The sequence below is a fragment of the Bicyclus anynana genome, chromosome 2 (genome assembly GCF_947172395.1).
Source record: "Bicyclus anynana chromosome 2, ilBicAnyn1.1, whole genome shotgun sequence".
Lineage (NCBI taxonomy): Eukaryota > Metazoa > Arthropoda > Insecta > Lepidoptera > Nymphalidae > Bicyclus > Bicyclus anynana.
This window is the reverse complement of record NC_069084.1, coordinates 4,849,679-4,874,124: the sequence shown is the minus strand read 5'-3', so window position 1 is coordinate 4,874,124 and position 24,446 is coordinate 4,849,679. Positions and strand designations below refer to the sequence as shown.

The window sequence follows — 24,446 nt, the reverse complement described above, 5'->3', positions numbered from 1 at the left end:
TAAATAACTTATAATAATAATAATACTTAATATTTAGCTTTTTAGAACGACTTAGCTCTATTTTCTAAATGTTTATGTTTGATTTATTTCAAAGTAGGTACTAATTTATCTACCTATTTTACAGTAGGTGGCATGTCTATACATTCCTAAGTTTCGCAGAAACTTCACAGGTGCAAGCTATCTACAGAATAGGCTTCGTGTAGCTCCCACTGCTACCTCGGAATGGGCACTGTCAATTAATGTCGATAGAAATACCTCTCGATGTACAATGTACATATTATCGCGTAACTTCCTATCAAATAGCCCATCACAAGAGGCAAACATTTGTTTTATAAAGTTTTATAAAGGTAAATAGAAATTTTATTTGGTCATTTCAATATGGAAATGAAATGAAACATGAACGTACCGAATGAATGTTTTGTTAAAGAATCATCATCATCATCATTATTATTAAACCATATTCGGCTCACTGCTGAGCTCGAGTCTCCTCTCAGAATGAGAGGGGTTAGGCCAATAGTCCACCACGCTGGCCCAATGCGAATTGGTAGTCTTCACACACGCAAAGAAATAAGAAAATTCTCTGGTATGCAGGTTTCCTCACGATGTTTTCACGAGACACGTGATATTTAATTTCTTAAAATGCACACAACTGCAAAGTTGGAGGTGCATGCCCCGGACCGGATTCGAAGCCACACCCTCCGGAATCGTAGGCAGAGATCATATCCACTGGGCTATCACGGGCTGGACAATAGTCCAGCAGCCGAGAATCGCGCCACGGTCTCTCGACGATAAGTCCGACCCCTTTACCACTGGGCTATTGAGGCTTCATCATCATCATCATATCAGCCGATGGAGGTCCATTGCAGGACTTGCCTTACCTTTTGTAGGCACTTCCAAACATCACGATCCTGAATCCCCTGCATCCAGCGAATCCATGCGACACGCTTGATGTCGTCAGTTCTGGTGGCCGATTGACCAACACTGCGCTTTCTAGTGCGAGATTGCTATTCCAGCACACCAACGTCCATCGGCTCTTCGAACCATGTGCCCCACCCATTGCCACTTCAGCTTCGCAACTCGTTGAGCTATATTGGTGACTTTGGTTCTTCTAAACATCTCCTCATTTTTGATTCGATCACGCAATCGAATGATTGTTGTTCAAAATGTTTCAAAATTTAAAAAGTTTATTTTGTACTTATCTAGTACCTACGTATTGTATGGAGAGAATATGTTAATCATTTATTTATTTATTGAGTTTGCTAGCGACTTATACACATACAAAAAAATCAACTTATGAACTAACATGCTTAGCGTATGCAAACTCGTATTAAAGTAAACATTTCTTGCAAAACCACTTTCATCTAATATTGTCACAAAACAAAATACTTATATTTTTCAACTTATTAATCATCATCATCATCATTAAACCACGAAGATGATATAGATGAAATCTGCACAGAGATTATACTGTTTGGAAAAGCATATAGTGAAAGCTTATTTTTATAATTTGTAATTTGCACGCGAGTGAAACCGCGGCGCGCAACTATTGAGACGCTAAGTGGTCAAACCCACAGACAATAGTAAACAAGAAACCAATTAATAGCCAACATCCATTAAACTTGTAATAAAATCAACCAAACGACAAACATTAGTCCGACAAAGACAGGTGTAACGTCTTGTTAAAATAGAAATATTAGGAGTAATAAAGTCATTTTATTTCTGTAAACGTTTGAGTTTCCGCCCCTCGGTATCACCCCAATCATCCCCAATCTTACTGATTAATACGCCAGATAACCGTAACACGGGGTAAAAAATACACAGACGTATAAAATTATTAGCTGCGATATTATTTAATTGGTTTTCTAAAGTTGTTCTGAAGATCATACTGTCTTTGCGAGTGTTTCAATTCATAGTAATTTGTAAACTAATCTAGATCTAATTCACTGTCTTATAAGTAGACTAGCAGACGCCCGTGACTCCGTCCGCGTGAAAAGTCCGCGTATATTTTTCCGGGAAACCATATTTGTATTTACTAGCAGATGCTCGCAACTACGTCCGCGTAAGATTATTTTCTTTACAAATACTGCGGGAATCATAGCTTTTTCCGGGAAAAAAAATTGCCTATGTTCTGCTCCAAAGTCTTATTTATCTCTATACCAAATTTCATCCAAATCGGTTCAGTAGTTTAGTCATGAAAAGGTAGATAGCAGAGAGACTTACTTTCGCATTATACCATATATTACCGCGGGATCCATATATTTTTCCGGGATAAAGAGTAGACTATATGTTGCTCAATTACCTTCTCTATCGTCCAGTGAAACTCAAATCAGTTCAGTCGTTCCACAGATTAGCCCGCACAGACTGACAAACAGACGAACCAAAATATCAACAAAGTTTGCTTGTGTTTTAGTATCGTGTAAATTACTATAAGCACTTGAGAAAACATAGTAATTTTTAAAATCACAGACACACACAGACATTTTTAATTATATGTAAGTACCTACTAGCGGACATCCCCGACTTCGTCCGCCTGGAAATCAATGTTAATTTTCAACTCCTAATTCACCATTTTAGGGGTTGAATTTTAAAAATCGTCCTAAAAATTAAGGACTTTCCATACATAATCTCAACCCCTATTTCACCCCCTTCTATTTTTATTTTAGGGTCAAAAAATACTCTATGTTTTCCTCCAAGGTCCCATTTACCAATATACCAAAATCCATCTTGATCGGTTCAGCCGTTTAGCAGTGAAAAGGTAACAGACAAACAGACATACTTACTTTCGCAAGTATTATATTAGAATAGATGTATTAATGTATTAGTGATATTAGCGGACGCTCGCGATTTCGTCAGCGTGGATAGCTGGTTCATGCCCTTGTAATTACCATTCAATCAATCAATCGTATTATAGCTTGGCAACTTCGTTCGTAACACTCCCGATGTTGCGCGCTGGGCGGGGGCGTGTAGCGATGAATGAAAAACCCACGACTGATGCACGTCACATCCCCGTACGCACGATTTACACCCGCGCAGTCTTTCCGCCCGTCGCCCGCATATCATGGGAGTGTTATGAATGAGCTTGCTAGACTATACCATACGTAGGTACTTCCTTGACAATCTCCTCCACATACTGGGCATACGTACTTCCTCGATAATCTCTCCCACATGCTGGTGCTTATTCTAAACGGAATAACGGTTGTTTTGTTGGCGCTTTTACTTTGCTCTTACTTATTTAATGATAATGCATTATTATATTATTAATATTCACGCGGTAGATGTAGCGTGCCGCGTTGCACAACCGTCTCGTAACACGTGGAAGTGGGCTCTCACGACAGACATACACTGCGCGACTGAGGAGATATTATTTTGCGCATTTTTTATTAATATTTTTTCTTTTTGACATATATTTTTTTTTATAATATGTACCAATATTCCCATTCCCCTCTAGTCGGGAAAGACTGTGCTAGGAGTGAATACGACAATAGACCAACGGGGCGAGGATTGAACTACCACCCCTCAGTAATGAGTCCAACCGCTCTTACCGTTGAGCTATTATTATATTATTCATTAAATAGCGATGAAGCTATGCTAACGGAAATTAGCTTGATAATATCTAGATCTTCATTATCAACCTCAATAAAAAGCCTCAGTACAGTAAGGGTCGGACTCATCATCGAGGAGCGGTAGTTCTATCCCTGCCCCGTTGGTCTATTTTCGTAACCACAAATTCACATTCTGAGAGAAGACTCGTGCTATATAATGATGATGGGACTTTTGTGGAAGGAATTATTTCCATATTAGGATTGGCTTATCGGATGCTCATTTGTCAGCTAAGAATCATTTTGATAATGTCAGCTTACACACAATACACGTAAAACACCCTTTATATTGGAGGTTAGTTAATTTTTTTTTTATTCTCTACAAGTTAGCCCTTGATTACAATCTCACCTGATGGTACGTGATGATGCAATCTAAGATGGAAGCGGGCTAACTTGTTAGAATGAGGAGTGTGGATGAAATCCACACTCCTTTCGGTTTCTACACGACATCGTACTGGAACGCTAAATCGCTTGGCGGTACGTCTTTGCCGGCAGGGTGGTAACTGGCCACGGCCGAAGCCTCCGAAGCCGAACCTGTCAGACCTGGACCAATTAAGAAAACCTCAATCGGCCCAGCCGGGGATCGAACCTAGGACCTCAGTTTTGTAAATCCACTGCGCCACGGAGGCCGTCAAAACATTAAGAGACACTGTTGTTCTCTTTAGCGTTTGTCTCATAATGAATAGGCAGCTTTATGGCGACCATAGCTTGACGGCAGTCCGAGCAACGCGCACTTCCTAATATTATATTAACATTGTAATCTCATTGACTTGCAGAATGGATTATATATACTCAGGGGCACAATTATTCGCCCACTTTAATATACTCGCGTCTTATTACAAAGTGCGGTTAATTGTGCCTCTGAGTATATTTATTTTCAATAATCTGATAAAACGAATAAAACTGTATCCAGTCCAGAGAAGTTTTTTTATCTAAATATATAAAAGCGAAAGGTTGTCTCATCACTCATCACGAAATATCGAAAACCGCTTGACGTACAAAGATGAAATTTGGCAGGGAGGTAGTTTATAGTTAGTAGAGGTCCGCTAAGAACGGATTTTGTAAGAGGGCCGGAATATGGACGTCTAAGGGCGGACGAAGTCGTGCGCGTCCGCTAGTTATTTATACTAGTTTCATTATTATCAGCCTATTTTGAAAGCCTACAACAGTGCCAATACCAGAGCTAAATCCAAATCCGATCCAAGACTCGAACCGGAACTCGGACCTCGAGATCCGAAGCGATATAGGCAAACCACTAGACCAAAGAGGCAGGTAAATTAGTTTTAACTTCTTTAAAATATATAAATTCCTGCCCATGTTTTTTTCAATTACATATAATTTAAAAATAATAGACACCGCATGGAAAAGCGTACCACACTTTTTTTAATGGATAGCATTTGCTCTGTTTCTGCTACTGTATCTTTAGGATACTTATAAAAGCTATTATAACGATTTTTATAATTAATTCAGAAGAAGAAGAAGAAGTCAGCAACGATGTCCATGGGCGGCGGTAATCACTTAACATCAGTAGAGACAGTCCATTTGCACGCAATTTATATAAATATAAAAAAGTACAATAACCTTCATTCGCTCATCCAATCATTACAAACTGACCAATCTAAGACATTTTGAAAAAAAAAATAATACATATACGATTCATACCTAACTTACATTCACTTTATATTGGCCAATCATAATTAAAATAAAACAATTTCCATTGCCCAAAATAACCTTGATTTGAACACCCAAAGCATTACATCTTACGCAAAAATGTAACTCAAGCACCTATGTCTGTCTGGTATATGTTCGTTGCAGATTGCCGCAAGAATCGCGTGATAAGTGTTTTTGTTTTATCTAAACAAAATACTTTTCGTTCTAAGCTATACTTAACCTACCTGTGATTATTATTATTCGTTAATCCAGATAACAGTGGATCTGTATGTCAAATATCATCCACATATTGATAATATTTTTGTATTTTCTTAGCCAATAATCTCTTATTAAAGCATGAACTACAGTTTTGTAATTGAATACAGCATTTCGCCAAAAAGTCAAAATCATTTAACGTTAACTTCTTATTTGTTTGAATAGCTGAATTAATCCTAAACCTTAAGACAAACCCTTCAATTTAGATATTTCTAAAATGTTTGTTTTAACTTTAAGATAAAAACTTAATATTAGGAATAGATCGCATGGAATCAAAAACCTGAATTTCCTGCCTGCAATAATATATTATACTAGACCATAAGTTAGTACCAAACATCATTGTTATACATGTAGAAAGTGTTATAAATATTTGTAATACTTGTGCCTTGACTAATGATTTCATTTTGTCTGCATTCACGATAAAAGCCTGTGCTAGGATTAATTACGACACCGTGTAATGCAAAGTGTGGATATAGCGGCTCTTTTGCGGTTGTTGTGGTAGTATAAAATTAACTTTAACGTAGAGAGCGCGTGTATGATTACAGTTTGTTATTAAATATTACCCAAGAGTCAGTATAACTAAAATAAAATATCACGTATTCAGGCAGACTTATAACTTAAAACCTGTTTTGGTGTAAATGAAATAATCTCCATTCACAATAGATTAAATAACTAAATCGTTATTTGAACGTCAATGAAAGAATTAAATATCAAAAAGAGCTTTTTTGCTAGAGCTTTTGCGGTTATCCTTATATTTGAAACCAAACAGCATGACTATTGATAGGCTTATCTATGTCTCAGGCTGAAGTGCGCTAGGCAGCGTGTATTAGAATTTATTTTTAATATACGTAAAATTCGCACGAGAGATTTTTAACGGACGTTAAAATAACCTTCAAATACAACAAATGCATTCCCAGGTTTAAGTTCACACGACAGCGTTTTTAAAAGACGACGCTTTTATATCGAGCAGTGTTGCTTTTCAATTTTGGGCGTTGGAATTTCCAATTAAGACCATGAATAAAATTGCTAACGCTGAGTTTTAACGTATCGCTTTTTTAACTCTCGTGCAAATACTAAACTAACTACTACTACTAAACGCTGACGTTTTCTTAGCAATTCATGCGAGATGTGTTGTTAGAAGCGGTGGTTTTCTACTACCTATCAGTCCGATTCAATAAAAATCCTATACACATTATAATATACAGGTATAAAAAGTAATATAATTTTAAAAATATAAACAAAAGGTGTAGAAACTCTAAACAGATGCTTGCTAGATGTCAGAGTAACCTTTGCGAATTGCAAGTCATCAAATATTGCACCTATTGCTTACATCGTTCGCAAAATTGCCTCCTAATGTTAGAGTTGCCAAGCACTTTACGCTGTCCAATGAATAGGTACACATTACAAACATATCTTACGATAGATTTGATTTAGCACTGTGTTAGAGCAAAGATCTTCCGGGGTAGTACCCAGGGGTGTAGCTAGCGTATCAGCCGTATCAATGATACGGGGCCGCCGGACTACAGGAGCCCCTTATGCTAGCCACAAACGGTCAATTAGTCTCACGTTTCTGTAGCACCCACGACTATAATTGATCGTGTGTTGGTCACTGCGTACATAACTTGTATAGCATGCTGCGTGGGTACTGCCGTTTGTTTTTCAGAAACGTGAGAATAATTGATCGTTACGACGTTGTGAAAGCAAAAATTAGTAAAATGTAATCCACAATCTCACTTAATCACTATATTTGCTTCCCGAAAAAATACATATAAAAAACTGCCTATAGTTCATTTCAGAAATGACAAAAGCAATCTCTTTTTTTCCGGGACCCAAAAATTGGAAACATCTTACATAGGTAACTGTTATATTTGAAGCATTTTTGTTTCTTTTGTGAGAAATCTTTACCCTTAATTTAGGCCCCTAACAAATTTTGATACAAGGCCCCTCCAAGGCACGCTACGTCACTGTACTTACCGCCATGCTTATATCACCAAGCGGTATTGCTGAAGGACATAATTCATCATCATCATCATTATCAACCCATATTCGGCTCACTGCTGAGTTCGAGTCTCCTCTCAGAATGAGGGGCTAGGTCTTTAGTCCACCACGCTGGCCCAATGCGGATTGGCAGACTTCACATACGCAGAGAATTAAGAAAATTATCTGATATGCAGGTTTCCTCACGATGTTTTTCCTTTACCGTTTGAGACACGTGATATTTAATTTCTTAAAATGCACACAACTGAAAAGTTGGAGGTGCATGCCCCGGACCGGATTCGTACCCACACCCTCAATAGTAGGCAGAGGTCATTATTTCTAACATTTTATGTATAAAATGTTATAAAAATTATAAGCAGAGAAAGCAACCGACTTAAATTCGCGCATTTCCCGTTTCTATAAGCCACAATCCACATAATACAAACTATCCGCGAATCTAATTTCCTCACATTAAACGAAACATAATAGCGCTTACTTATTTCGTCACAAACACCGTCATACCCACAGTAATAGTCAGTTTGCGTAACAATGTTTGCTATTCCTCAGCGTAAGAGAACCGGGTCAAATCTCGCTCGCCATCACCATAGAGAATGCATATCGTTTTGTTTTGCATACACCATGCTAAATTAACAACCGCATAACATCAAATTGATAAGTACATAGTAGTTTTTTCGTGATTTCTTAGTTCATTTGCCTAATTTGGTATGTTTAACAACTACAACGATGTATTAAGAGCGTGGTCTTGAATCATAAGTTGTTGTTAGTTCCTAAGTTGTTGGTAGTTGTCGATATCAATCTATTGTCAGTGGCGGTTTTACAAATTTGCCGCTAGAAGGCTATTAAATTTTTGCCGCCCCTACTGAAACTTTTGAAATTCAATACCCTAGTTTAATTCACAATCACATTTATTCTCAATTTGCAACTTTATGATTTGTGTTCTATCGTCCTCATTACGTCAGATTTTTCCCGTTATTAGTATGATTGTGAAGTTATACTATATTGTAAAGTGGTAAAGCTTTTTTTTTTGGATAGGAAGTATGTAGCAAAATGCTGAGTTAGGGCCTTTTTGTAGGTTTTGCCACATATTGCAGGGCGTTCTTCTTTTGTTGCTCTAGCTATAAGCTATATATTTAGAATTTAATATTGTAATGTGTGGCACTGCCTAAAAATAAAGATATTTCTTTCTTCTTTCTTTCTAAATTTTGTGGTGTTGTAGGAGATAATCTGCTGGCTGTCTGGATCTACTTTACCGATTTTGAAAATTATTTTACTACGAGAAAGCCATGTTGTTTGTGAGTGTCACAGGCTATATTTTATCCCCGTACTCTCACGGGAACGTACGTACGTTACGTATGTAATTTAAAATTCAAATTCAAAGCTCTGCCATCTTCATGGTTCATCATGCCATCACTGAAAATAAGTTTACGCAAAACATTATAGACTTTAAATTGAGTAAAGGCAAAGAATACATATTATTACACAGTATATAAATAGCCTTGACCACATAATAAAGATGATACTTTAATAGACCAATCGATGCACAAGTTATTACGAGCACAAGGATATTTTTTGTATAGAGCAAAACATACTCATTGCCTATTCATTGGTATTGTGTAATTTTATTTGTCACCCTAATTTTGGGTAAGTAAACAAATTGGTTACATTTACTTTAGACGAAAATAATTCACAAGATTTACAAAACTTAATTCAGTGATTTGTTAGTCGTGCCTCTCTAAACACGTAGCCTACGCAATGCCCGTCTATCCATACGATACGTAATTGAGTAGTGTCTGGAATATCTGTTCATTTAGTAATAGTAACATATAGATGAGATGATAAAATTAAAAAAGAAAAGAAAATACACACAATATTTAATAGCCCGTCACCCTAATCTCTGGATCAGTTGAGCAGATAATGCGGTTTGCAAATTTTGAACACAATAAAAACATATGTCATCATCATCAACAACACTGTTGAGCACGACTCTCCTCTCAGAACGGTTTGGTTAAATAGTCCACTACGATGGCCCAATGCGGATTGGACGTCACACACGCAGAAAATTAAGAAAATTCTCAGTTATGCAGGTTTTCTCACGACGTTTTTCCTTCACCATTTGAGACACGTGATATTTAATTTCTTAAAATACACATAACTGTCCGAGTGCATGCCCTGGATCGAATTCAGATCCACGCCCTCCAAATCGAAGGCTGAGGTAAAATCCTACTAATATTATAAACGCGAAAGTTTGCATGGATATTTGTTTGGATGTTTGTTATTTTTAATGCCGCAACTACTGAAATAATTTGGCTAAAATTTAAAACGAAGATAGATAATACCATGGATTAACACATAGGCTACTTTTCATTCCCGGAAAATCCATTGTTCCCGCGGGATTTGTGAAAACCTTAATTCCACGCGGACGAAGTCGTGGGCGTCCGCTAGTTTAAAATAAATACAATAATGATCATTGAGAGATTATTATTCATCTATTATTATTATTGTGATCATAGAGAAAATTGCTTATACGAAAGTCACGATGTCACAGGAGTCTATTAACAAACAATAAGAACTTTTCAAAATCATATAGTGGTTTCACCTTGAATTAAATGAATCCGTTCCGTCTAAAAGCATCAGCGCAGAAACCAATTCGCTCATATCAGATCGTGTGATGCACCAATTGGCGTAAAGAGCAATCACTGCTGATTGCAAAACGTTTCTTATGCAATCGTGATCATTACGTTTATGATTATTAGTAGATATATTGAATAAGTTAAATATTATGGAAATTATCTACGGGTATTGCTTCATTGTCTTATTGATCTTAGTTTTCGATATCTACTACCTGTTTGCATATTCAAATTAGTATCTATATCCATAAAGATAAATATACTCAGATAGATACCATTGCTGCTTTACAAATTAATAAAGCTATTAACACTAAATTCATTCTGAAGCAATAAAGTAGCTGTTTTACGCATGCCCTGAAATATGACAAAACTGCAACTTTTTTTTTAGTCCACTAGAATTTCCGATCAAGTAAAGTTTCGGAACACACCACTGTACATTTTTGGGATGAAAATTAAAGTCTGAAAAATGTTGATGCTTGCTTATGTTTTTTGAGAAATGCAAACCAAAACATCAACACCTTTTTTGTGATGTTTTTCTTTTTCTTTTATTTATTCACAATTTAAATATTATTATAGTAATTCAGGTTAATCCAATTTTGGTCAGTGATTGTAACTTTCAAAACATGACCTACTTTACAAATTCGTTCATGATCATTTTCTATGATTGCACTAATGGACAATATTTTGTGAAAGTGTGCATATGTGATAATGCAATTTTATTTACATTGTAAAACGTAATTTTCTTATGTGTAAGTCTTAACTTAACTAATAAAACTACAATTTAATTTTGTAACACTTTTTATTATTATCAGCCTCAACATAAGGTATTTGCAAAAGCAGACCTTTCACAATTACGTAAAACAAAGCATAATATTATACATAGAGATAAACAAGTAATAACAGATCGATCCATAGATATCGTACACTCAATACATCGCGCATTGTACAACAATGCTATGCGACAACAACATGAACTTTTGAATAATTGGGAGAAATAATTTCAACAACATCACAAACATTTTCAATGCTAGAGACCGAAGCCTGTAGCAACACAATTCCAATTTTTATAACATTATTTATTTTACTACGAATACTAAATGATCACATTTCGAACTTAGCCTATAAGGTACTGGTGAGAAACCTAAATTAGGTATGCGGAAATCATTGCCAACCGTGGCCGTGGTGTTGTTCCACTTCCTTCTTGAAGTAAATAGGAACGTGAACCTTAACTGGGTAAGGCACCTCCTTTACTAAAGGTACTTGGACTTCTTTGTAGACGGGGTAAGGCTTGTCAATGGGTACTTTGACTTCATAAGGTACTTTCCTCTCGACAGTGTAAGGGATCTTCTTGTACACATCGTAGGGCTTAGGGATGGGCACTTTGATTGGGACTGGGTAAGGCTTTTCAACTTCTACCTTGTAAGGCTTGTCGACTGGGACCTTGACTTCGTAAGGCACAGGTTTGTGTACGGTTACTGGGTAAGGCTTCTCTACTGGCACGGGGTAAGGCTTTGGCACGTAAACATGGTAAGGCTTGTCGACTGGGACTTTGACTTCATAAGGCACCTTCTTGACTACTTCGTAAGGTTGGGGTACTTTCACTTCGTATTTGACTGGGTAAGGAACCTTCTTCTCAACAGTGTAGGGTTGCGGTACGGGCACCTTGACTTCATAAGGGACTTTCTTTTCGACTGTGTAAGGAGTAGGCACCTTAACCTTGACTTCGAAGGGCCTGTCGACTGGGACTTTCACTTCATAAGGTACTTTCTTCTCGACTACGTATGGTTCGGGAACATGGACGGGGTACTTGACGTATTCCTTAACTGTGACTGGGACTTTCTTTTCAACAGTGTAGGGTTGGGGCACATGCACTTTGACTTCATAAGGCACTTTCTTTTCAACTGTGTATGGAACGTGTTTTTCGACGGTGTAAGGCACCGGAACCTTCTTGATTATTTCGATCGTTTTGACTTGATGATGGCCGTGGTCACTCGAGATTGGTTTCCAAGCATCTCCGGAACCACCTCCGTATCCAGATCCGCCATAGCCGCCTCCACCACCGCCTAGGCTGTAACCACCGCCTTCGTGACCACCGAAGTCACCACTGTAGCTCTGTCCACCATCACCCCCGCTGTAGCCACCGTATCCACCGTCCCCTGATTCGTAGCTACTGCTGCCGCCATATGAGCCAGTGTCGTAAATTCCTCGTTTCTCCTGTTTCTTCTCTTCAGCTACTGCTTCTTTCTTGTCCTCACTGGCGTAGGCCACTACGGCCAATGAGGCTATTAAAACAACCTGTAGACAAAAAGCAATTTATTAGTAAAATTTCTTAAAAGATTTTTCAAATTAAAATATGTTCCAAATAGAAATGAAAACTATATGAAGTAAGGTATTGGTTCTAAATATTCGATAAGAAACATTCACATCACGTAAGTAAACTGAAGAGCGGATTGAATAATATCGCAATATAAATAAACTTCCTCTTGTAAACAGGAAATTGTTCAAACATACGAGTACCTACGTGATAGCATGATGTGTGATTTGGAAAATAAATGCAAAAAAAAAGTGAACGCTCTAGTTTATCCACGGATCTAAACTACTTTCTAATACCCATTACAATGGCAAATACGTTCTAAGCCGCTTAAGCAATAGGTATACATTGTTTTAGACTGGATTTCGAGTAATGCATTCGTTACTCGACAATTTCGAAACCAAGATGCGGTAATAAGAGTAAACATAATACGGTTTCATTTATAGACAGATCGGATTTAATTTCGTATCAAGTACCTAATTACGTAATAAAATAATATGCCGGAAATTGTAATAAAATCACAGTGGTTATTTCATATTTCTGTGAACTTTCTGCCGATAAATTGCCTCGAACAATAGGTGGAAACGGTTACAAACAAAAACCACACGAGTTCTGTTCAGCCAATTATCTCTACACCAAAAAATAGGACAATGATGTATTTTTTAGAATTGAAACAATATATGTCAATATTTTGACGAAGAAATCAAAATTTGGAGTTTCTACTGTATTTTATTTATCATTGCCGCTAGATTTATTATTTTTATCTACGCTAGCGAGATAGATAAAAGAGATCTAAATTTACTGTTTATAATCCAATATTTGTTACGTCTTCAAAGATATTTTAACAGACTATCAATTGTTACTAAGTTAAAAATTCATTATATTACGATCGTATTACAATCAACGTATGCGCTTCTAGATCTATAAACAACTCAATGAAATGTTAAACTTTTCATTAACCAAGAGTTACAAAAGAAGTGGTCAACATTAGCATGCTGGTAGCGGTTACGATATTACTTTCCTCACTTATCTCGAGTGACGTGTCTGTTTATTTCTCACGCGTGATCTACAAAACAATAAGGCTAATGCCGTTTCGCACGTCGCTGCTATATCTAATTTGTATAGTTAAGCTGCGTGTACACTAGCGATATTACAACCAATAATAATTATTGATAATAATTTGAAGGCTTTAGTATGCATTTAGTAACACCTATAAGTATTAATAAATTATGTAAAGGATGTAATTTAATTGCTATAACTTGCAGCGGAAGAAATTAATTTCATTTATTAATGCTTCATAAATTACTTTATAAAACACGTTAGGCAATACATGTTGGGTAACTTTGATAAATTTATAATAATCCTATCGCGAATACTGATCGTGAAGGTAAATCCCTTTCAAAGCGAATTACGAAAGTTAGTTATGCGTTAGTGAAATCTAAAATACTTTTAGCTTATCATAGAAAACAACATAGTGGGTATTTTCATTGTCATTCTGATTGGTAAAAAGATGGGATTCTTAAATGTGAAGAGGTAGACATACACGCTTTTGCATTATGTCAACGTATTTTCTAACACTAGATGAATGAGACATTAAAATTATGAAGTGTATGTTCCGTAATAATTAGTAACAATAACGCAATCAAAACGGAATATCTGCGTATTTAATATATTTTTTTCGAAATAGTTTGATTTACCTACAGCTAATCATGCTAATTTGTTAAGACTTTTAGACTCGCACTTGGTCAAGTCTCAATTGAACTGCACTTGCCATTAAGGTTCCTAGTCATTAGTTAGTATCATTTTATACGTATTTCTGTTATTTATTATGAAAGTTGTACTAAAATTAATATTGCAAAGAGAGTCATGAGCGTAATACACTTACGGTCAACATGAATAGCGCCAACAAGTCAGCTATCTCTAACGAAAGTAAAATATCAACATATTCAATCGTTCATAAAACGAGTTATCAAAGTTACGTTGGCGTTGCAATACGGACAACGACCTTGCACAACTTGATTTGTTTTAATACTAGATGAAACTGGATTTATAGAAAAGCTGTCTGCTGTATTTATCGGAAATAGAAGAGCAACAAACTCTAAATTAGTTAATGGAAAATCATATGTTCTACAGTAACTCCTAATGTGTTTTTAATGTAAATTACTGAGCCCTAAGAAATGTACAACAATTTTAAATTAACATCGATAGTAAGTATAGAATGATTGTTAATATATCCAAGAAATTTTACCCAAATGTTACTCTAAGCAATATTGATTCAAAAGCTTTTTATTAATAAGCTATAGTAGTCATAGTTTTAAAACAATCGTATATTTTACAGTAAATACATTTGATATTTTACATTACAATCTAATCAAAACTTACAGTACGCGTCATTTCATCTCATATAGTAGTCAGTGTACACGGAGCCTTATTTCAATTTATTTCGGAAGTAAAACACGGAAACGTGCTCGATGCAAGTCGTAAACTCGTAACTCTCGCCGCAAACTCGCGACGTTTGTCACAAGATTATGTTTCTTTATGTAAGCCAGTTTATAGATAAACTTACTATGCTAATTGAAACCTATTGCGAATTCGATTGTTATAATTTTACGCCTTAATTACAGAATTTTATACCTTTATCTAGTACTAGCGGACGCCCGCGACTCCGTTTACGTGAAATTCCTCTTAGACACTCACACACACACTTCCACACAAACTTTCGCCTTTATAATATTATTGTGATAGGTACATTTGTTTATTAAAAAAATAATTGTTCCTAAGGGATAAAATTAATTTTTTAAACTATCTTCCGGTAATAAAATATAATCTTTTCTGGCTCTCTCTTATAATTATTGATTACAATTGAATTTGAAATAAAGAGAGTTCTCCATAACAACATTATTAAAATGCAATCTTCCTAACTTAATTGTAATTTTATAAAATAGACCATTATTTTTAATTAGAGTCTTATAATTAATTATGCTAGTTTAAATTTTCCTTTTTTTATGTGTGGATGTTATTTTCACTTTGTATAAATTATAATTTGCGAGAATTTTTAACATAATATTATATTTTAATGATGTGAAATTAAACGTAATATATATTTCTAATTGTAAAGTCAATGGTTTTCTAGTTAAAACCTGTCACGTGCTATGAAAGTTTTTTATTAAATGAGATAAAAAATTGTTATCAACTGTGTCTATCTTAAAAGATATATCTCTCAATAGAACGAAATGACAATCTTGCTTAACATAAAGTTATGAAAGTTTAGCTCAGATTAAAGATCTCCGCTTACTCGATCACGATATTAGGTAGATTTCAAGTCTACGTGATAAATAGATAATGCTTGTATGTCTCTATGGCCTATTTATTAACATACGTTTAAAGAAAGAGATTAGCCTGAAGCAATATCTAGTTTTAGTTTAGAAATTTTCAGATTTATTTAAACAAAAGCGAAAACCACGTGAACGAATTGCAAAATTAAAAATCATTAATAGTATGCAATAATAGCAAAATAGCTAATTTCTAAATTTAATTTATGAAGCTATCCGAACATAAAACAACAACATAAGCAAATCTTTGTATCGACTACTTCTATCTACAAACTTTTATTTTTTATGCAATATCTAATATTTATGATCCGTAATAAATATTATTGCATATTCAAATGTGCGCGGAAGAATAAAATATGTAGGTAAATGCAAATATTTGTCTCGCGTATGTTTGTATTATCCAATAATGATCTTATATGGTTACATAATGCAGAAATTTATACACAATCAGTTACTCTGTCTAGTGGTGCATAAACTGTAAGATCATCGGACTAACGATTCACGTGTCGTAACACGTACTATACGTATGACTTAAGTCGTAATAACTCATGAAGAAGCTCTTATGTGATTTAAATAGGCATCACAGGCAAGCTTTCGTTTACGTCACGTGTCACGTAGTTGTAACTAAGAAGAAAGAAAGAGAACTATTTTATATAGAACCTGTAGGGATATGGGAATAAAAAGTAACCTATGTGCTACACCAGACTACAGTATATCTCTGAGCCAAATTTTATCCAGATCTGGTCAGCCTTAGAGTAATGATAAAATTTTAGCTTTTAACTAAGCGTTCTGCTAATGAGCCGTGAATGAGTAATATTTAGTCGTTAAGTTTTTCTATATTACAAGAAACTTTTTCTATATTTAATCGTTCTTAAAGTACCTATTCCATAACATTTATCACAGGCAAGCTTTCGTTTACGTCGCTTAGTTGTAACTGAGAAGAAAGAAAACTATTTTATACATAACCTGTAGGGATATCGGAATAAAAATTACTTATGTGGTACACCAGACGACAATCTATGTCTGAGTCCAAATATATATATTTTATCAGCCTTAGAAGTTAGATATTAGCCTTAGAAGAAGCGTTCAGCCAATGAGCCGTGAATGAGTAATATTTAGTCGTTAAGTTTTTCTATATTATATCAAAGTTTTTCTATATTGAATCGTTCTTAAACCTATTCGATAACATTAATAGGATTAATGAAATCCGATGAGTTGTTTTGAAGTTACGGTGTAACCAAATGAAATAGGGATTTATTTACAATTGCCACACACCACAATTTTCCAAGTGGTGTCTTAAGAATTCTATTACTAGCAAAAACAGCAAAAAGTAAGTCCAGAGAAATCCTGAGCCTGTAGCCAAGCACATCAGTTTTCTTCAAAAACTAGTAAAAGTATGGGGATGACATTCGTTATCGATTGGTCATGTAATCAACTTATCAATAGGACATGTCATTCAATTTGTATTTTTTTAGTTTTTGAAACGGTACGTACCTAAGTCTAAAGTGCATCGCCACTTAGCATCAAATGACATCGTTGATTTAACTTGTGGGTAAATAATACCTAAAGAATCCCATTATCCCTTCCCGTTAATTTAAACTACGAAAAAAATATGTAAAATAAATGGAATGGAATTTTCCTACATCGGAGTCTTACAAAAAGTGATATAGTATCTGACGGTTAACACCTAGGTACCTACTTGTTTAAAAAAAAAAGGTTTTATTGCAGTAAAACATTTATTAAAGTTATGCCATTGCCTTTCTACTGGCTCTATATGATTTTGTATCATATATTTGTTGATATAAACAAAAGGGATTTCTCTTCAATCTACGTGTTTTAAAAAAGCGCGACAGAGTTAATTAATAAGGTAGAAACGCCGGTGTCAGTAAAAAAGGTAACAATTGTTAAGTTCGTAATTGCAGCAGTATTACAACTGCAATCACATGGCTTTTTCATGGCAATTATCCCGTAATTTTACCATGCATGTTAGAAAGTGAAAAGGAAATTACCGGGATCGCAGCTAAGAAAATTAGTTAAACGGTCCAATTACTGAGGAAACCGCAAAGAGTTTCGTAAACAAATAAGTACATAGTTTGTGTACAGATTATGTTAATCTATGTTAAGTACTTTTACATTATTTTGTATTTCATTAGTAAGTTACAGTATTATTATTTATCAAAGCTTTTTCATCTAAACTAATGTTATAAATAAGTAAGATTTGTTTTTTTCCTTGTTTCTAACGATTAAAAAAAATCAAATCATGGGTACGGGAAATCACGGGCATTTGCTGTATACTATTTAAAGTTAATATTAAATTCAAAATGTAAATTGTAATTATATTATTCGACTTATATTTTTTTATTCGAAATGAAAAAAAAATATGTATACGCGTCGAAACGAGAACCTCCTCCTTTTTTTTGAAGTCGGTAAAAAATAAAATAAATCAAAATAAAATCTGTAATAGAAAAGTATAAATAAATATATTTTAAATAATTGAAAATTTTGCTTGAATTTAGTTTTAATTTAATTTATCAGTAGATTATTGTGTTATGCATAAATAAATTAATTATTTTTTAACTTTATTTTATTTGATTTTCTAACACCAAATTTTCAAAAGCCGGTTGTTTTACCTGACACTGTAAAATGAAAAAAAATTAAAGATAATTTACTATGGATTTGTCTAAAAAAACGTTAAGTTTTCGTATATCCAAATGCATACTCGAAATTTTTTTTTGAAAAAAAAAGCACAGAACCGAACCGATCCCTAATTAAAATTTCCGTTTTCATTTTCTTTTTGAAACACTTAATCACTGTCACTTCACTGCAACTCACCGATAACTTCATGTTGTCGAGTCTCCGTTCGCCGAAGACCGGTTGTCTATGGTGCATACTATGTTCCTCCACCGGGCTTTATACCTTCCCTCCCACTTTTGCGTTAAGAAGGGTGAACGTAGGCATAGTTGTGATAATTGTGATATGTATTTTATTTGTTAGGAATTGGAGCGATCTTTGAGATCATCGGAATTATATATTTCAGCTGAGTTACTGACCTAGGCCAAGACACTCTCGTTCACAATAAGGAAGATGTTTTTGCATAAACCGTGTATTGTTAATTAACTTCATAACATGCTCTCTTTTGTCTTTGATCTATAGTAGATAACGAAATATTTGTTAAAGAATTTAATATAAATGCTTTGTGTAACAAATGAATATAAATGCCTTGTGTCCAATGAAAAACCAACAAAATTAAAGCTTTAAAAGCTCTCTTTGAGCTTTTTAACTTAAGCTATTAATTATCTTTATTAGAACTCGTGTAACAACTATTTACAATTTGTGATTTCCATTTGTTTATTATATATTATGGAAGGCAATATAAGACTTCTAAAATAAATCAATATAAGACTTCTAAAATAAATCAATAGGTCTTGTGTAGGGTTCATGATTTCTCGAGCTTTTCAATTTCTCGGGTCTCGAGAATTCTCGAGGCTAATTTCTCGGGTCTTCTCGGGTTGTCGAGAAATTTACATTACCGTACATTTTCTCATAATTATTCGGTTTCAATAATGTGATTAACCATCAAATTCAGCGACTTTCTTTCAAATAAAAGTATCAAAACAATTATAAAACAATTATAAAACTTTAAAGTTAGCTTCACTTTATTTTTCAATTTAATTCTAATATAAGTCAAGTTAACGATAACGTTGTCTTTCATATTGAGATTTTTGTTTATTTTTTGTTTTGTTTTATAGAAGCTACCTACCTTTATTTAAAAGTTTTAAGTAGATTTTTTTGTTTATATATAGATAGACCCCAATATGATTTCTCGAATTCTCGACTTTTCTCGAGCTTAATTTCCCGGGATCAAAGCCCAAAGATTTCCCGGGAATTCTCGACTCGAGAACTCCCGGGAATGAACCCTAGTCTTGTGGCTAGTTATCGGTGGTTCTTCTCGTATATTGAGGCTATTAAAAATGAATAATTTGTATTTTTGTATGTAACGAATAAACTCAAAAACTACAGGACCTATTTGAAAAATTCTTTCACCAAAGTAAGCTACATTAGGACCCTTGCTAAAGAACGCCTGATCCTCGTACAAATAAATTGTAGGAAGTGGAACTGGCTAAGGCATGTCTTACGCCGATCATCTGGTGGAAGCCGGAGAAGACGTGGTAGGCCAAAGACAACATGAAAGAGTCGAAGGCTGTCAGTCTATCCTGGATCACGCTCAAGAGTGCAGTTCACAATAGATCTGTCTAAAAAAAGTTAGTTTTGGCCCTATGCACTGCCAGGTGTTGAGGGATTTGAAGAAGAAGAAGAAGCTACAATATCAGCAAGAATAAGTAAATAGTATAAGCTATAGGTATTTTATCCCCATATTTCTACAGGAATGGAAGCATCGCGGATGAAACCGCGACGTTCTGCTAGTATAAATTATAAAAATATTTTATTGCAGCCACAAGCTACCTCATAAAACACGAAGATCTTGTTGACATCTTGTTTCGTGGATTTCTTTAGTACCTATATGAAAGGACCAAATTAATTCAGAGTCTCTAAAGTAATCTAATGGGTATTGAAATTTAATAACAAAAGAACAATTTTTATTTTGATTTATTAACTAAATTGTCCTGACAAAATATTGTGAAGCAAAACCTTTGTTCAACATGGGTTTTCATATTTTTAAAACCGCTTCTGAGTTTTTTTGCTAACTGTGTTGCATTGTCCAAAATTTACAAGAAATATCACAATCTTTCACCTGGTGAAAAATCGCATAATTTTCCTTCGTGTCTTAAATTAAGTACGATTTTTGTAATCGCGATAAGTTGAGAACTACAGTAGGACTAAAGACTGACAACAGGACACACAATTATGACCAACAGATCTCTGTACAGAGCTTGCATGGAGGAAAACGAGACACTGATACACGTTATCCTCAGATGCAGAGGTGTATCAGAGCAACGCGCAACCTATATTTGTTCCTTAAAGTCACTCCACGAGGACTGGAGGAGGAGGAATCACTAAGCATCTCGAGCTAGCACGGCTGGTTGGAAAAATCTAGCGCGGAAAAACTACGTACAACTCCGAGCGGGTAAGTGCGGAAAAATGCCCTGTCGAAAAAAGAAAAACAGAAATCCAGAATTATAAAACTTTGTACTTAATTAATTATTAGTTGTCTATCTTAAGGCATATATAATCTATCCTAATTTTGGGTAGTAAAGTAGTACTTTATGTTTCGTAAAAATGCTTGTTAAACGATAGATGTGTATCAGTGTACACAAACTGTGTATTAAAGTCATTAACCATTCGAAATGGCTTCTCAGTGCAAACAAGTTGCAGCCACGGTGATGGGCGCAAGGAATTTTCTTAATCATTACTGTGGTCGAATTTTGAAAGAAGCGTATGCGTATATTTTGCCTACCTAACTAATGATGTTAACTTTATGTGTTCATAGTATTTTCTAATTAAAGATATTAATCTACGAGTATACATAGTTTATAGAGTATATATTCTACATATTAAAGCTAAGAGTTAATTTTGGTTCTTTACGAATACTCTAATATATCGGACTACAAGTTGGATTAAAAAATATATATATTATATACGATACAAAATTACTCAGCGGGCAATTAAGCTAGTTATGCTTGTACATATGTATTCTGTGGTTATGCTCGATAACTACAGAAAACATATGTATCAGTCTCTCCGCGTGATCGAATCAGAAATGCGGAGATCCGCAGACGAACCAAAGTCACTGACAAAGCTCAGCGAGTTGCGAAGCTGCAGTGGCAATGGGCAGGCCACATAGTTCGAAGATGGACGTTGAGGTCCCAAGGTGCTGGAATGGCGACCCCGCACCGGAAAGCGCAGTGTTTGTGAACCGAGGATATCAAGCGTGTTGTAGGGAGCAGCTGGATGCTGGCGGCTCGAGATCGTTGTGCTTGAAGGTCCATGCAAGAGGCCTATGTCCAGCACTGGACGTCTATCGGCTGATAAGGTAAGGTGAGAATAAGTATCAGATTGGTCAGCTGACCGGGTCCGTTAAATTATGACTATAAAAAGATATTTGTTGCAAAAAAGCAACAGAAGCATCTATAGATTTTTTATTCTGTGACAATTTAACCCTTGACTGCGAACTCACCTGATGTTATGTGACGATGCAGTCTAAGATAGTAACGGGCTATTTGATCTGACTTACAACTTTACCCATACCTCTGACAGTTTCTACGCGGTATCGTGCCGGAATGTTATATCACTTGGCGGTACGTCTTTGCCCGTAGGGTCGTAATTGGCCACGGCTGAAGACTACCACCAGACCAGACCTGAGCCAATTCAGAACATATTAAATCCTTAACTGCCAGTGCTGGGAATGAAAAAATTAAATCCATGACCCCTCTGTTGAGAACCACAGCACTATCAACTGTAACAGCGGGGTCGTCAAAAGGCAGACGGAATAAATGAAAAATTAATGGGAGTCGTTTTTATCATTCAAAAGTACAGTATCGGAAAATGAAACGAAATTATTATTTTATCCATATTCAAAAGTTAATTATGAGATAATTTCTGTTCGACGAAATATGCTATTTTGGCTCCACCCATAATAAATAATAAAAATTCATATATTTAACTAAATATCAAGGATGCTACGGTGTGCTATTACAACGCCTAGCTTAGCTGCCTTTCATAGTGATTGACCTCTGAACTTAGTAAGTACACCTCGAAACTAAACCTGACGACCTGACGTACCTACTCCATTCCGAACATCGGAACCATTCGACAGTTTGTAATTAGCAGAATTATTAATGAATTTTGTGAGGCTTTGGCCGTCATGTTAGGTCAGATATAACGTAACTATCTTTGATTAGCATTACTGAATACTGGTAGCACAGTTAAATGAAAGTGTCTTAATAAGTTAATTTGTTGTGATGTTGATTTAGCATTTACTGTTTATGGTTTAGCATCATATTTTTTACGTTTTGAACCTTTGATGAACCTTGTCTTACTCCCTTGCAGAGATTTCTTGAGTTTTATTAATTGTTGATATAAACTGTGAAATTATCAGCAAACATTGAAGCTTCTTTGGAAGATCGATTGCCGTCGATTGTAAATGACGACTCTGCTAAAAATCTTAACATGACTCCTAACATTTGACCTCTGCCACTATGTGAACTATTTGCGATTTTAAACGGGTAGTTTCTGTCCCCGGTGCATAGGAACAAAGTATAGCCTACAATACTCATAAGTAACGTAGCTTTCTACTCGTAAAAGAATTTTCAAAATCGGTTCAGTAGATCCAGAGATTATCCTCTACAATACCACAAACGTTACCTCTTTATAATATTAGTATAGATATATGTTGTATGCCTATGTTGTTTCTTCGTGCGTTGAAGGTTAAAAAAATGGGAGTACGAATTTAAGGCATTCCTAAAATGTTGACCAACCAATCGAAATATAAGAACCGTGATATGACCTCTGCTTCCGATTCCGGAGGGTGTGGGTACGAATCTGTTCCGGGGCATGCACCACAACTTTTCAGTTGTGTGCATTTTAACAAATTAAATATCACCTGTCTCAAACGGTTATGGAAAAACATCGTGAGTAAACTTGCATACCAGAGAATTTTCTTAATTCTCTGCGTGTGTGAAAATGCCAATCCGCATTGGGCCAGCGTGGTGGACTATTGGCCTAACAGCTCTCATTATGAGAGTAGACTTGAGCTCAGCAGTGAGGCGAAGTTGATAATAATTAATTTATCGATTTCTACAAATTCGTCTTTACGGCTATTTACATTTTCCACTTATTATATGATTAGGCCATCAAAGTTTTGTTTAAAAGGTCAACATCTAAAGCATAACAGATCATCTTCAACCCACACGTTACATAAATACATAAAGTAGCAAATGTATCGTACCGCAACACTTCACACGTCAAATTACGATTGCACATTTCATAAGCGTCACTCGATACACTTTGATTGAATGACTCAACGTCCAAGGTAATCTGAGATAGAAAGAAAAGTTTGGAAAATTATTATGTACTAGCTGACACTCCGCGGTTTCACCCGCGTAGTTCTCGTTCCCGTAGGAATACGGGGATAATATTATATCTAATTCTAGTCAGTATTGCAATTTTTTTCGACGTTATGAATATCTTGATGGAGCGCGGTGTTAAAGATGGGGTTTTAAGATGAATCTCATTAATGAATTGTTGCGCGAACTTATCATAGATAATGGAGTTATTTTATCTTTCTTTGCTCGATTATTATCAACTAGGAATATAATTTTACCACATAACCAAGCTTTTACTTTACGGAGGCACTAATTTTTATCGTTTAGAAACGAATCTTTAAATTATTGATAATATTCAGATATTGGATATCTGAATATTATTATCAATATATACCTATTGGGAAACTTAACTACATTAAAATCTCCAGCCTTCTCAGCTGAGGGTTAATTAATTTGTTATCTATTTTCCGTGTTTCCATTTTTATTAACTACGGCCTGACATTTTATTTTTTTACTTTTTGAATCGAATACAATCGAAGTTAATTAAGTATTTACTTTGCTTAGAAGTCAAAAAGTCTCGACAATTATGTTGTTTATAAGTTATAATGTTTAAAATTCAACTCTGAAATATATTTAGATTTAAAACAACG

The 24,446-nt window shown here is 35.1% G+C and overlaps 1 protein-coding gene across 1 annotated transcript; it reads right to left on the bottom strand.

Annotated features, from left to right (window-relative positions):
* Positions 1 to 10,930: 10,930 nt before the first annotated feature.
* LOC112045378 (skin secretory protein xP2) lies at positions 10,931 to 18,779 on the bottom strand. Its single transcript, XM_024081536.2, has 2 exons — positions 18,626 to 18,779; positions 10,931 to 12,445 (listed from the first exon to the last, which is right to left on the bottom strand). Exons 1-2 carry the CDS (start codon positions 18,680 to 18,682, stop codon positions 11,312 to 11,314), a joined length of 1,191 nt encoding a protein of 396 aa, XP_023937304.1. The 5' UTR covers positions 18,683 to 18,779; the 3' UTR covers positions 10,931 to 11,311.
* Between the last annotated feature and the right edge of the window lie 5,667 nt (positions 18,780 to 24,446).

Coding starts and splice junctions, on each gene's coding strand:
- LOC112045378 (XM_024081536.2), bottom strand. CDS start 18,682: ATGCACCATAGACAACCGGTCTTCGGCGAACGGAGACTCGACAACATG. Junction 12,446..18,625: donor TCGACAACATGAAGTTATCG/GTGAGTTGCAGT, acceptor TTTTGTCTACAG/GTTGTTTTAATAGCCTCATT.